Raw genomic sequence first — 15690 nt, forward strand, 5'->3', positions numbered from 1 at the left:
TTGGCAGCAAGCTATCCGCACAAGGTCAAGATGCGGTGTTCCACTCTGTGGAGTTCCCCTGTTTCCCCCCATTCCACAAACAGCTTGGCCATTTGTGCGTAGCATGGGTAAATATTGTGACAAAGTCACCACATTTGTTCTCCCACTGGTCCCCTCCAAGACACAACAGAACACACGACACCACAACACAACACAAGACAACACACGGACATTCTCTCAAAACCCAATCACAAAACCCGCCATCTGTCAATTAATGAATCAATTACGCATTAACTAATAAGTAAGCAACGATATAGAAACTATACAGAGTTAATTTGACATGAAAAAAGTTCTACACTTACAACCAGGAGTTGGCGTCCACCAGTAGTTGTGAGCTGCATGCGATGAGCGCGACCGCCAGCAGTAAGTGTTGCTCGGCGCTGCTACACGGTCTTCGGCTAGTCCTGGTCTCCATGACCCCTTGTGCCACCACCGCCAACAAACACCCAAACGGGAAAGAAGTGCCCCTCTGTGAAAAAGACAGATCAAAAACAAGCTCTGTAATCCGCTGTGGGGGGTTCCTGCCTGGGTTCACAGAGATGACGATGCTGAGACAACCAAGAGTCAATATCCGATTCCGTGGAGATAAGGTGTCCTGCGCATTGTCCACAACACTTTATTGACTTGTAGCTTTGTCTAAACTCTGTTCCGAGCCCCTAGTCCTAATTCCCAGTCATGCGTAAAATGTGTACAAGTAAGAAAACCTGATTTTACGCATTAGGATCTATAGGCTACGATGCGTTTAGTAAGGAGACAGACCCATCAGATGTGCGTTCTGATGAGGACTAAAGTAAAAAAAAATATAAAAAAAACACAGTCCATGAAACGTTCAGATGACGTGGAAAATGTAGTTGATACGATAAAATACAGGTTTTATACTGGTATTTCCGAGAATATTAAAAAGACAAGGCTATTTATGAAAAAATTTGAGCAAGTGTTCATTCCTTGCCTCGATCTGATCTACTTTGTAAGTTTACACTCTAAACACTGACTACCTCCTCATCCCTCTCTCCACCTCTTCTCCTCCCCCTCTTCGCCCCCTTGTTTTACGGGCGGAGGGGAGGGACGGACGCCTGCCGGGAACACCACTCATGTCAAATCAAATCAAATGCCGAATACAAATGCCGAATACTAACTTACCGTGAAATGCCCTTAACCAACAATACAGTTTAAAGAAAATAAGAGTTAAGAAAATATTTACTAAATAAACTAAAGTAGCCTAAAACATTTTTAAATAAAATTTACACAATAAAATATCAATAACGAGGCTATATACAGGGGGTACCGGTGCCGAGTCATTGTACGGGGGTACAGGTTAGTCGAGATAATTGAGGTAATATGTACATGTAGGCAGGGGTAAAGTGACTATGCATAGATAATAAACAGCGAGCAGCAGCATTGTAAAAAAAAAAAGGGGGGTCATAGCGCAAGGCAGAGACCACCGGGGTGTCATAGGAATGGGAACAAACCAAATGAGTAGAGAGAGAGACAGCAGTGTACATAGCAAACAGTCATATCTGTGACTCAGATCTGATTCTGCATTAGTTGCGCACTGAAGAGCACCATGCCAACAGTCAAGCCCCTTGCCAGTGTGTAAAATGTGCATTGTGCTGTTACTAGAATACCAGTTGTACCTCTGAACCCAATTTAAGCTAATCTAATAAGGCTTTTTACATTTTACATTTTAGTCATTTAGCAGACGCTCTTATCCAGAGCGACTTACAGTTAGTGAGTGCATACATTTTTCATACTGGCCCCCCGTGGGAACCGAACCCACAACCCTGGCGTTGCAAGCGCCATGCTCTACCAACTGAGCTACAGGAGGAAGCTATAAAAACGAATCCTAATATAATTTTCATTTATAAGAAAAGGTCATTATTGGTAAAAACATATTTTAAAAAAACGACATGGAACCAATACAAAAACGTATTAAAAACTGTGCGTGTGTGTGTACACGTTTTACTATACTATAGAATAGCAAACCCTTTACCGGTCCTCACTTGTAAAAAGGCTTAGGGGTTAGGTTTAGGGTTAAGGTTAGGTTTAGGGGTTAGGGAAAACATTATTTTGAATGGGAATTCATTGTTGGTCCCCAGAAAGTCCTCACAAATTAGTAAGACATAGCTGTGTGTGTGTGTGTGTGTGTGTGTGTGTGTGTGTGTGTGTGTGTGTGTGTGTGTGTGTGTGTGTGTGTGTGTGTGTGTGTGTGCGTGTGTGCAAGAGATAAATTAATGGAGTTAACGTTTTGGAAAATGTCACAATTCCATCAAAGTTCATGTGCGTTAAATCCCCCTTTTACTTCGACTTGATGATTTGTTTGAATAAACGTGAGCGCTTCGAAAACCTTAATCCTCATTTGGATTAGAAAATAAAGGTGGCCACACATTCTGAGCTCTGAAGACTAGCTCCTCTAAAGAAAAGGCGTGTTGAAGCGAGCTTTCCTTATTTCAAAATGTTCCCAAAGACAAAGTAAAACGCCATGCTGGAATGGGTACCTTTGATCTAAAGGTCTACCACTTTCTAAAGTAACCCAATTCAGAGTCCTTGATGATAAAATAGTCCATAGCCTCACTACTACAACATTTAGCTTTATAGTTATTTTCAACCACATGCGCATAGCTACAAAAGGTTGCGTATTGTTATGAGGAGCAATAAAACGAATCGAAATCAGTAACAACCGAAAAAAGAAAGAAATAAACATCCAACTCGGAAAGGGAAACTTTTACTTCGCTCTGTGTAAAAATATAACATAGGCTATGACATTCGAATACTATCTTTTAAAAAACTAGCATCATTTCCATTTATGTTCACAGAAAACTAAATAAACAAACAGCATTGTAAGCTCTGCTCATGGCACTTGCAGGACGCAGAGGGGCCCAGCCAAGCAGGTAGACCAACTATGTCCCCTGGGCTTTCTTTCCTTTTCACTGCGCTCCGTTCCATAGACCAGACCAGACAGTCAGTGGACATATATAGGGCCTTGACTGGCGCGAGAGAGACGCCGCTCGATTTCCGACCGGTCTCTGCATGATAATGGCACTGCCGTCGCGCCTTTCATCTTTCCCCAAACCCCTAGGCCTACACCCCAACCAGCACCTTTTCACGCGCCCGCCGTCGCCTTCCATCCTAGACCGTATCCCCCCCTCCCCTCCTGTAAAGCGTCTCGACTGCCTGCAATATACATCTAATGCTTCTGTTATAGTGTTATGTTGTTTGAATGTGTAATACGGGTGCAATAGGTCTACTTAGACCATTCGTTTCCCAGTGCTTGACTCCTTTGACCCCTTTGACGTTGGTTTTAGTGGAGATAAATGAATGAATGAATGAATGAATGAATGAACGTTTTTGGGTCACCTACTAGGACACCTAATTTTCAATGTCTTTCAAATTCACTTAAGATGATAAATCCTTTTAGAATTACTATTAGTGCTTCACCTACACAAACACATCCCAGACCTTACACCTCTCTCGATTGGTTACATTTGTTTGCGGGACTATATGACCAGACAGTCAAAATAGCCTGATTATAAGTAATTATTTATTCAATCAATCAATTTTATTTTATATAGCCCTTCTTACATCAGCTAATATCTCGAAGTGCTGTACAGAAACCCAGCCTAAAACCCCAAACAGCTAGTAATGCAGGTGTAGAAGCACGGTGGCTAGGAAAAACTCCCTAGAAAGGCCAAAACCTAGGAAGAAACCTAGAGAGGAACCAGGCTATGAGGGGTGGCCAGTCCTCTTCTGGCTGTGCCGGGTGGAGATTATAACAGAACCATGCCAAGATGTTCAAAAATGTTCATAAGTGACAAGCATGGTCAAATAATAATCAGGAATAAATCTCAGTTGGCTTTTCATAGCCGATCATTAAGAGTTGAAAACAGCAGGTCTGGGACAGGTAGGGGTTCCATAACCGCAGGCAGAACAGTTGAAACTGGAATAGCAGCAAGGCCAGGCGGACTGGGGACAGCAAGGAGTCACCACGGCCGGTAGTCCCGACGTATGGTCCTAGGGCTCAGGTCTCTCAGTTGGCTTTTCATAGCCGATCATTAAGAGTTGAAAACAGCAGGTCTGGGACAGGTAGGGGTTTCGTAACCGCAGGCAGAACAGTTGAAACTGGAATAGCAGCAAGGCCAGGCGGACTGGGGACAGCAAGGTGTCAGCATGCCCGGTAGTCCTGACGTATGGTCCTAGGGCTCAGGTTCTCAGAGAGAAAGAGAGAACGAGAGAATTAGAGAGAGCATACTTAAATTCACACAGGACACTGGATAAGACAGGAGAAGTACTCCAGGTATAACCAACTAACCCCAGCCCCCCGACACATAAACTACTGCAGCATAAATACTGGAGGCTGATTATTGAAGGCAATTTTATAATGAAACAATATTCCTGTTATTGGGCTAACAGCGCCCTCTGCTGGTTAAATTGAGAAGGTAAACATTTCCCTGTTTATCTGACAGACACCAGGGGCCTGTTGCACAAAAGTAGAATTAAGACATCCGGGATAAATGACTCAGCTGAGCTCAATGAAGCCAAAACATGTGCGTCCAGGCTTAATTGGTTGCACAAAGACCAAGCCAGGATGAGCAGACACGGATTCATTAAGCCAGGTGAAACCAATCCTGGATAGGTGCGCGCTCACGGCTCACTCAAATAGACCCCGCCACAGATCACAGATTAACTGATTTACCATGGCAACTAGAGCCGCGTACTTTTCCCCGTCGGAAGCACAAATCCTCATGGAGGCATACGAGGAGGTAAAAGATATAATTAAGAAGAAAGGCAACACCGCCACAGTGATAAAGCAAAGAGAAAAAGCGTGGCAAAGTATTGCAGACCGCCTGAATGCGTAAGTAGTGCACAATTACACACTCACCGCTCCGCTGAAACATCACAATTACAATTCAAATACTTAATTCACATCTCCAAAAATGCAGTTGTACTGTAATTATGAAACGGTTAAATTTTTAATTGAAATGCACTGCAGATATGAGTGAAATTGTGTAAAGTAACTCCATCACACTGTATAAAGCTATGATACATTTTTTGATATTTTTACTGAAAACAAGACAAAAATACCAAGTAATTTTTTGCAGTGTGACTCCATTAAATGTGTGTGTGTGTGTGTGTGTGTAGATTAAACATGAACGGGCCAAAACGGACATGGCAGCAGGTCAAAATCAAATACAAGAACATTCTGCAGAATGGTATGGTCCCTGACTAATATTTAACAAAGCACAAGCATATATTGTACCCAGAAGGTGCCTGCTCACACATTGTCTGTACTGTTTTAGCAGTGAAAAAGAATACCCACAGACAAGGCACGGGTGGTGGGTCACCAAAGGCTGACCTTACCCCAGCAGAGGACATGGCCTTGGAGCTAAATAAAGGCAGGCCCGTCTTAGAGGGGATCCCTGGGGGGAAAGAGACGAGCATAGGTTCCTCCCAAGATGCCACCCGCTTCATTCAAGGTATGTCCTTCCATCTCTACATGGGATACAACCACATTCATATTGAATCAATTTGGACTGTCTGACTTTGGTTTACCTATTGCCTTGCAGTGTCTGGCAGCACTGTGTTCCTGTTAGAGCCACCAGCACAAGCACCAGACGATGCTGATCCAGTGAGTACTCCATCAAAGGCATACTGTAGGCCTGGCATGTCTTGTCTACTAGCTTCAATATGAATCCGATTAAATGTGATAGGGTGAAGGCCCCAGTGCAGCAGCAACAGCACATGATGGAGACGATGATGAGGAGGAGACCATCTCTCTGGATTCCAGAAGGCATGAGGTATCATGTTAAGACTGTGAAAGTACTATTTACTCTACAATGGTGAGGAGTCCTCATCAAAATCAAAAAATCTAATTTCTTTTACAGGACCCAGATGCTATACAGTGGGAAAACCAGCCTGGCAACATAGTGCGTATTAATAAAAAGGACACCACATCCTGCCAAATTCCAGCTGCGCTAATTGTATTGTGTTCACAGAGCTCACAAGCTATCAGAAAGTTGTATGGCAACCACCTCCGGCGCCAAATAGAACTGGCAGACATAGACATTCAGTACAAGAAGAAAAAGATGGAAAATCTTGCACTGGAGTCCGAAATAAAAAAGAGGACAATTAGGAAACTGGACCTTGAAATAAAAAAACTTGAGAGGGAGGTGAGATATGCCTTCAATGTACACTGTATGCTAACTGTAACACAAATGTATTAATCATTATTTTTCTTTCCTCCCCCAGCTCCAAGAAGATGACACAGCTCAAAATAAAAATTAGGTATATTCTCGTAAAGTCAAGTGAGCCATGAAATATGAGCTCTTATTGTGAGCACACAGGACGGTGGCATCTTTCTAAGGTTTTTTTATTTTCCCAGCAATCAGTACAACCAAGTCATCGTTATAAGGCATCGCCCTCTTTTGCCCACCCCCAGCACCAGGTGTGGCCACTAGCCTATATGAAGGCCCAAAATTGTGTGTTCCTTTCTGCTCTGACAATGGCATGCCCATTCGTGCGAGATGTGGTGGATGAAGAAGCACTTGTGCTGAGGAGAGCCTTCAGGCGAGAAAGGGTCTTCAGGGACCGGTTGGACCCACTGGCCTTCCCTGATGACCATCTATATGAAAGATACAGGTTTTCTGCAGATGGCATCAGGTATCTATGCAGACTACTGGGTCCCAGGATTAAGCACCGCACTGCACGGAGCCATGCACTGAGTGTGGAGCAAATGGTTTGTGTGGCCTTGCGCTTTTTTGCTAGTGGAGCCTTCCTGTACTCAGTGGGGGATGCAGAACAGCTGAACAAGGCCACAATTTGCCGCACAATAAGGAGTGTGTGTCTGGCTATCAAAGCATTAGCAGATGTCTTCATCTCCTTCCCTGGCCACAGAAGACTCTGTGACATCAAAGAGGAGTTCTATAGGATTGCAGGTAAGAGGATCTACAAATTACAGGACAACTGTTAACACATAGTAGGATACTCATTACTTTGTGTGACAGGTTTCCCCAATGTCATTGGTGCAGTGGACTGCACACACATAAGGATAAAAGCCCCCTCAGGTGCCCATGAGGCCGATTTTGTGAATAGGAAATCCTTTCACAGCATTAATGTTCAGGTGAACATAACTTTTTGATATTGTCCATTGACGAACACTCTGCATTGCCAGTGATGTGCATTGATTGGTGTAATATTCCTCATCTTATGATTTCAGATGGTCTGCAATGCTGACTGTGTGATCAGCAATGTTGTGGCAAAATGGCCTGGCTCAGTCCATGACTCCAGAATCTTTCGGGCCTCTGAAATCTATCAGTGCCTATCACAAGGTAAGCCACACAACCCCTATTTATAACCATCATGGCTGTGTCAAGAATATCACTGTGTTTATGAGGTAGTAATGATGAGATTTTGTGTTGACAGGTGAATTCTCTGGTGTGTTGCTGGGAGACAGGGGGTATGGCTGCCAGCCTTTTCTCCTGACACCTTTCACAGACCCCCAGGAAGCACAGCAGGCCTACAACCATGCCCATGCCAGGACCAGGGCCAGAGTTGAAATGACCTTTGGCCTCCTGAAGGCACGCTTTCACTGCCTTCACAAATTAAGGGTCAGCCCTGTTAGGGCATGTGATATTACTGTGGCTTGTGCTGTCCTCCACAATGTGGCCTGCCTGAGGAAGGAGAGGGCCCCCAGAGTGCCACCAGCCATGGACTGGGACAATCCGGCAATCTTCCCTGATGACGACAGTGGTCGGCTGCTGAGGGACCAATATGTGTTGAATTATTTTAGTTAGTATGTGTGCTTTCAATTTTGGTTAAATATGTCCTGCGGTGGCAGAGGAATTTGGGTTTTTTTGGGTTCGTTTTTTTACGAATTTGGCCTCTTATGATGTTTGTGCGGTATACTGTGTGTAATACAAGGCTGCAGGGAGGCTACTGCATCCATTCATTTGTCTGTTCAGTTGATGTGTATGGATTTGTCCTGCATTTATTTTAGTGTGCAGACATGCAGGGTGTGTTATATACAGACCTTTGAATGTGTATGTATCATTTTGTATAATATGCTTGGATTCTGTGCTTTCCATCTTGTAGAGTCACTGTGACTTCAGTTTCGAAAGGAGCTGATGGTTTACCTGCTTTGTTTTGTCCTTATTCAATAAAGGAACATAATGTTACACATTGTGTTTTTATATTCATATGGAATGTGTATTTGTTTATATGACAGAGTACTAGGGCCACACTGAAGAAAAAGGATAAAGTCATAAATTTATGAGGCTGGTTCTTTCTGCAGAAAAGCTACATATTGTTTTTACAGTTTTGATACTTATGACAATGTGATACTTAATATTCTGGCACATCAGCATGTCTTTGTTTATGAAACCATACTGAAGTACAATTTCACGAAATGCCCCACATCTGTCATTTTAACAACTGTCCTCCTTTAAAACAACTGGTTACAATATTATGACTTGTGTTTTTTTTCCCCTCTGTGGCCCTAATATTCTATCATTTTATATATAGCCTTATAGTCTATGGGAAACTGTAAATTATCTAATGATAGCAACATCATCTAAAAATCATTTTTTATCCAAAATCATTGAAATTAATGATCACAAACGTTTAAATAATGACAGTGGGTCTAGTTATATGTGATAACAATGTATAGTGAGCAGTGAAATAACTATTGGTTTCCATTTGTGGTGACTGCTGACTGACATTAGGGATGAGATTAAATAGATCCTGGAATTTAGCCTGGTCTGGAGCAGGCTAGCTCCACAGAATAAATCTCCATGGTAATTTATACCATAACATATCCTCCTGCCCCCTATCCATCTTTAGTGCAACCGGATTACGGATCAATTGAGCCAGGATCACCAAGATATCCTGGCTTAATCCCTTATCCTAGTTTTGTGCAACAGGCCCCAGAATCAGTTCCCAATCCCAGCATAGAATACAACAGCAGAGTAGGCTATTGTAGAGGCTAACCGCTGCCCTCCAGTGGCAAGATATAGTAATTACATCTAGGCTGATGAAAGAAAAAAAAAGACAGACCCTATAGAGATCAAGTAACCTATAATACATTAAAACGAGTGTGATATTGATGAATTGATTAGCCCTAATGCGTGTTAATTTATTATCTAGAGGATTGGACTGTGATTTACTGGCAGGACAAATGTAAGTTCATCTTATCTATAATTGATTAGCAGTGTGAACGCTGAACATCAGAACATGCCACGTCAGCACCTAATTATTACCCACAAATTATTAAGTCAATTATTAACTATTCACCTCTATAAGTAATGAGTCTGGGTGTTTGATACCAAAAATAATTCCAGAATCGATCTGAAAAGATGTGGTAGCTCTGCTGTTTGTCCTCTGCAGCCGTGCCTCTGACGGACAGGTTCAGCTAAGTGACAACCCAAAAACTGACAACACTATACAGGTCTACCAAGATGGGGACGAGGGCAATATCGAAGACGTTCCCACGAACAACCGTCTGACTGATGATCAACCATTTGAACCACAAAAAAAAAAAAAAAGCAAATAATTAAAGAAAGCAACAGTAAAATAAGATAACAGTAGGGCGGCTATATACAGGGGGTACCGGTACCAAACTGAATGAGATGGGAGCCACCGTGGAGGAACTGAAGGGAGACGACAGAGACAGACCGAAGGTGGCCTTCTCAGCCTCGCTGTCTGAATCCAAAGGACCAAATAGTGATGATGTCATCCTGGTCTACAAACATGTCTTCAACAATGTTGGTGACGCTTACAGTCCTGTGACGGGTATCTTTAGAGCACCGGTTAATGGAGTCTACTACTTCACATACACTGCCTTTACAGCCTCTAGCGAGAACAGAAGAGTGTCGCTGTATAAAAATACACATCTAATGGTGACTGAGACCGATGGTGATGAAACAGATGGAGAGGACGGGGGTTCCAATGGTGTCACACTGCAGTTGGAAGAAGGAGATGTAGTCTGTACTCATCTTGCAGCAGGACACCATGTCTTTGATGATCGGGCTCAGCACACCACCTTCACTGGCTTTCTGCTCTTCACTTAGGAAACTGGTTCTTCTTCTGTTTCTGCTTCTATGACATACAGTCCTCCGTGACAACATGAGAGGAAATACATGAAAAGCGTGACTTACTGATCTTCAGTTAGAAAGTACACTCTTCTTCTTTCTCAGATCTGCACTTTGTAGGGCAGTAATTTAAGATTTGATGGCATACTATATTATAATAACTAGAAGGGGACGAATGCACAACTGATTGTGAAAACTAGACGTTGAGGACAATATGAAAATCCTATGTTATCTTTTATGTTCGCTGATGATAAAGAATGCAATGTGACATCATCTGAAGACAAGGGTCACCTTGATCAAAGTATCTGCTCTTATCTATTTCCTAACAATAAAATAGATCTAACAATTGAATTGTCATTATTTGAAATAGTACCAGTAAATATCACAACAGATTGTAGTATGGTGTGTTCACTTCTTTCAGAAGTGAAAACATAGTTTGCAGTGGTCTCTACATCACACAGCTTTTATAAGACTTGAACTGCTGTGAATAAATCAAGGACTAATTCAAGCTCAAGACACTGTCTTATATAAAGACCTTACATAGGAACATAACCCATTCAGACCTACAGTAGATATACATTTGGTTTTACAGTAATAACCTGCTACTCCTTGTAGCTACCACATGTTGATGCACTTCAGCACAAACCACACATCAAGCTCCCAGGCATGAAAAATCCATTTTCTCCTGAGCTCTATGCAGCCAGGCGTAATGTCAGTGTAACGCCTCGATCACACCTACAGCGTCATGGCGTTCTGGTACACCAGAAGTACATTTATTTCCAATGGAACGCTGTGTTAGCCCTGCAGCATTGAGTTGCAGAGTCAGTTGCAGTGTGTTCTGTGTTCTGCGTTCTGTGTTCTGCGTTCTGTGTTCTGCGTTCTGTGTTCTGTGTTCTGCGTGGTGCAGCAAACTGTAGACTTGACAGAAATAGTAGCAAAATGTGAATGTTTTGTTTTACACATATCCAGTAAAAATATTGGATTACATCATGAAAAGGTTTGACTGCAGAATTTATTACAGAGCATTTTTGCAGTGACTGATCGAGGCGTTATACTTCTTATGGTAATTACACCCTGTTGGTGAGGAACGTTAAGAACAACAAACTGGTCCCTTGATTTCATCTTAAGACTTGCCAATGATGTTTACAAAATGCCACCCTATTCCCTATATAGTGCACTACTTTTCACTGGTCAAAAGTAGTGCACTACAGGAAATAGGGGTGCCATTTGGGATACATACAGACTCTCTGACGTTCTAAGCATAGAGGAGATGAGAGGAGAGGAGAGGAGAGGAGAGGAGAGGAGAGGAGAGGAGAGGAGAGGAGAGGAGAGGAGAGGAGAGGAGAGGAGAGGACCCAAATCGATTGGCTGTGGCCTGCGATACATATCTAAAAATCATCCACTGGAAGTCTTGGATTAGCTGGTTCTGTGTTTCTACATCAGTAGCAGTAAGGACTTGCTGGTCCACCAGTGTTGACAGTGTCATTGGCTTTGTGGCATTGCTACAGGACATCACAGTGACCGTCAAAGGGAAATAAAGAGTCTTTGATTTCTATACATTCAGTGGTCTGCCAGCTATGTGCCAGCAGTATTATTGTACAGTCAATGGAGGAAATGCTTGGGTGGCATCCTATGGAAAATATCTATGTGCCTCAGAGTGCCCTGTGGGTACTTGGCTTCGGAATGCCAGCCAGGGCCCCAATGACTGACAGGGGTCCAGAACATTCTAATCTAGAACTTTAGTTATATTTCAGTAGTGTCTAGTGGTCCTCATGTCTCAGTGTATGAGATGGAAGACAGTGGGGTGCAACTATATCAGTATATCACATATTCTCAAAATTCACTCAAATAAACCAATCAACAAAATGAGTGCCATAGAGCCCAATCTATAAACCCAGCTCTTTGCCAAAACGCGATCCTATCTGTGAAATGTGTGCTTTCACACAGAGAGACAGTGCTTGGAGACATACAGTGAGGGAAGAAAGTATTTGATCCCCTGCTGATTTTGTACGTTTGCCCACTGACAAAGACATGATTAGTCTATAATTTTAATGGTAGGTTTATTTGAACAGTGAGAGACAGAATAACAACAAAAAAATCCAGAAAAATGCATGTCAAAAATGTTATAAATTGATTTGCATTTTAATGAGGGAAATAAGTATTTGACCCCTCTGCAAAACATGACTTAGTACTTGGTGGCAAAACCCTTGTTGGCAATCACAGAGGTCAGACGTTTCTTGTAGTTGGCCACCAGGTTTGCACACATCTCAGGAGGGATTTTGTTCCACTCCTCTTTGCAGATCTTCTCCAAGTCATTAAGGTTTCGAGGCTGACGTTTGGCAACTCGAACCTTCAGCTCCCTCCACAGATTTTCTATGGGATTAAGGTCTGGAGACTGGCTAGGCCACTACAGGACCTTAATGTGCTTCTTCTTGAGCCACTCCTTTGATGCCTTGGCCATGTGTTTTGGGTCATTGTCATGCTGGAATACCCATCCACGACCCATTTTCAATGCCCTGGCTGAGGGAAGGAGGTTCTCACCCAAGATTTGACGGTACATGGCCCCGTCCATCGTCCCTTTGATGTGGTGAAGTTGTCCTGTCCCCTTAGCAGAAAAACACCCCCAAAGCATAATGTTTCCACCTCCATGTTTGACGGTGGGGATGGTGTTCTTGGGGTCATAGGCAGCATTCCTCCTCCTTCAAACACGCGAGTTGAGTTGATGCCAAAGAGCTCGATTTTGGTTTCATCTGACCACAACACTTTCACCCAGTTCTCCTCTGAATCATTCAGATGTTCATTGGCAAACTTCAGACGGCCCTGTATATGTGCTTTCTTGAGCAGGGGGACCTTGCGGGCGCTGCAGGATTTCAGTCCTTCACGGCGTAGTGTGTTACCAATTGTTTTCTTGGTGACTATGGTCCCAGCTGCCTTGAGATCATTGACAAGATCCTCCCGTGTAGTTCTGGGCTGATTCCTCACCGTTCTCATGATCATTGCAACTCTACGAGGTGAGATCTTGCATGGAGCCCCAGGCCGAGGGAGATTGACAGTTCTTTTGTGTTTCTTCCATTTGCGAATAATCGCAACTGTTGTTACCTTCTCACCAAGCTGGTTGGCGATGGTCTTGTAGCCCATTCCAGCCTTGTGTAGGTCTACAATCTTGTCCCTGAAATCCTTGGAGAGCTCTTTGGTCTTGGCCATGGTGGAGAGTTTGGAATCTGATTGATTGCTTCTGTGGACAGGTGTCTTTTATACAGGTAACAAACTGAGATTAGGAGCACTCCCTTTAAGAGTGTGCTCCTAATCTCAGCTAGTTACCTGTATAAAAGACACCTTGGAGCCATACATCTTTCTGATTGAGAGGGGGTCAAATACTTATTTCCCTCATTAAAATGCAAATCAATTTATAACATTTTTGACATGCGTTTTTCTGGATTTTGTTGTTGTTATTCTGTCTCTCACTGTTCAAATAAACCTACCATAAAAATTATAGACTGATCATTTCTTTGTCAGTGGGCAAACGTACAAAATCAGCAGGGGATCAAATACTTTTTTCCCTCACTGTATACAGCATAGACGGAGACACAGTCTCAGGGTCAAGAGAGATCTGCTGTAGCGCTACGCTATGCTACCTCCAGGGCTAGATCTCCAGTCTAGCGCTACGCTATGCTACCTCCAGGGCTAGATCTCCAGTCTAGTGCTACGCTATGCTACCTCCAGGGATAGATCTCCAGTCTAGTGCTACGCTAGGCTACCTCCAGGGCTGGATCTCCAGTCTAGTGCTACGCTATGCTACCTCCAGGGCTAGATCTCCAGTCTAGTGCTACGCTAGGCTACCTCCAGGGCTAGATCTCCAGTCTAGTGCTACGCTAGGCTACCTCCAGGGCTGGATCTCCAGTCTAGCGGTCCTATGCTACCTCCAGGGCTGGATCTCCAGTCTAGTGCTACGCTATGCTACCTCCAGTGCTGGATCTCCAGTCTAGTGCTACGCTATGCTACCACCAGGGCTAGATCTCCAGGCTAGCGGTCCTATGCTACCTCCAGGGCTAGATCTCCAGTCTAGTGCTACGCTAGGCTACCTACCTCCAGGGCTCGATCTCCAGTCTAGCGCTACGCTAGCCTATCCTACCTCTAGGGCTGGATCTCCAGTCAAGTGCTATGCTAGGCTATTCTACCTCCAAGGCTAGCTCCAGTCAGCCAGTCAGTCAGGGAGCCAGACGGAGTAGAGAGCCCAGGGAGGTGAGGTGGTACCCAAGGGAGGGAGATCTGGCAGCGGGGTGAGCAGCCTCCCAGCTCAGCTTCTCCCTGAAGGCTATCTCTGGAGCCCAGAGCTCATTCTGTATAACGAGCTGTATACTGCCTCACACATACTGGGGGGAAAAAACCTCTCTGTTTTTCTCTCTCTCTCTCTCTCTCTCTCTCTCTCTCTCTCTCTCTCTCTCTCTCTCTCTCTCTCTCTCTCTCTCTCTCTCTCTCTCTCTCTCTCTCTCTCTCTCTCTCTCTCTCTCTCTCTCTCTCTCGCTCTCTGGGCACATGCACACACACAGCGGCAAATAAAAAGCAAATAAAAAGAAACACAAAGCAACAAACAGCAGCTAACTGCAGCTGGCTGAGTATTTGCTGCCGTTAACTCTCCCCCTCCTTCCCTAACACCACAAAAACCCTGTGGCGCTGTCCCTCGGCGGGGAAAACTCATGAACCGTGTGTTTGTGTGAGGGGGGTCTGTAGGGAGGGCCTGGGGGTGTGGGGTGTTAAGGCGGTCCAGCTGTGTGTCCCAGGGTGCTTTGCAGTTGTGGTAAGGATGGGGGGAGGAAGAGATGGAGGAAGGGAGGGAGGGAAGGAGGGGAAGAAGAACAAGAGGGGAGAGAAAAGGAGGGAGTGAGAGAGAGAGTAAGAGGGAGGGAGAGACAGTGAGAAGGAGAGAGAAAAGAAGCGAGCTGTGAGATCAATGGTTCGTCAGCTCTGACAGGTCTCTGTGGTGAGGTGTCTGTGTGAGCAGCCTGCTGTATATCATTACTGCAGCTATAGTCTACAGCTGCTGTGTGTCTCTCTCTCCCCATCTATCTGTCTGTCTGTCTGACTGCCTGTCTGTCTGTCTGTCTGACTGCCTGTCTGACTGTCTGCTTGCCTGTCTGACTGTCTGTCTGCTTGCCTGTCTGACTGTCTGTCTGCTTGCCTGTCTGACTGTCTGTCTGCTTGCCTGTCTGACTGTCTGTCTGTTGCCTGTCTGACTGTCTGTCTGTTGCCTGTCTGACTGTCTGCTTGCATGTCGGACTGTCTGTCTGCTTGCCTGTCTGACTGTCTGTCTGTCTGCTTGCCTGTCTGTCTGTATGTCTGTCTGTCTGCCTGTATGTCTGCTTGCCTGTCTGACTATCTGCTTGCCTGCCTGGTCTATCTATCTATCTATCTATCTATCTATCTATCTATCTATCTATCTATCTATCTATCTATCTATCTATCTATCTATCTATCTATCTATCTATCTGTCTGTCTGTCTGTCTGTCTGTCTGTCTGTCTGTCTGTCTGTCTGTCTGCTTGCCTGCCTTTCTGTCTGTCTGCCTGTCTGACT

The 15690-nt window shown here is 44.2% G+C and overlaps 1 protein-coding gene across 1 annotated transcript in view; it reads right to left on the reverse strand.

The window, feature by feature from the left end:
• wnt5b (wingless-type MMTV integration site family, member 5b) overlaps positions 1-15690 on the reverse strand; it is a 60080-nt gene that overhangs the window by 17004 nt on the left and 27386 nt on the right. The window contains exon 2 of the mRNA XM_041866929.2: positions 342-508. Within this exon, the coding sequence (XP_041722863.2) occupies positions 342-454 (113 nt within the window). The 5' untranslated portion in view covers positions 455-508. The remainder of the gene's footprint in view (positions 1-341; positions 509-15690) is intronic.

This window comes from Coregonus clupeaformis, unplaced genomic scaffold (genome assembly GCF_020615455.1).
Source record: "Coregonus clupeaformis isolate EN_2021a unplaced genomic scaffold, ASM2061545v1 scaf0602, whole genome shotgun sequence".
Classification (NCBI taxonomy): Eukaryota; Metazoa; Chordata; class Actinopteri; order Salmoniformes; family Salmonidae; genus Coregonus; species Coregonus clupeaformis.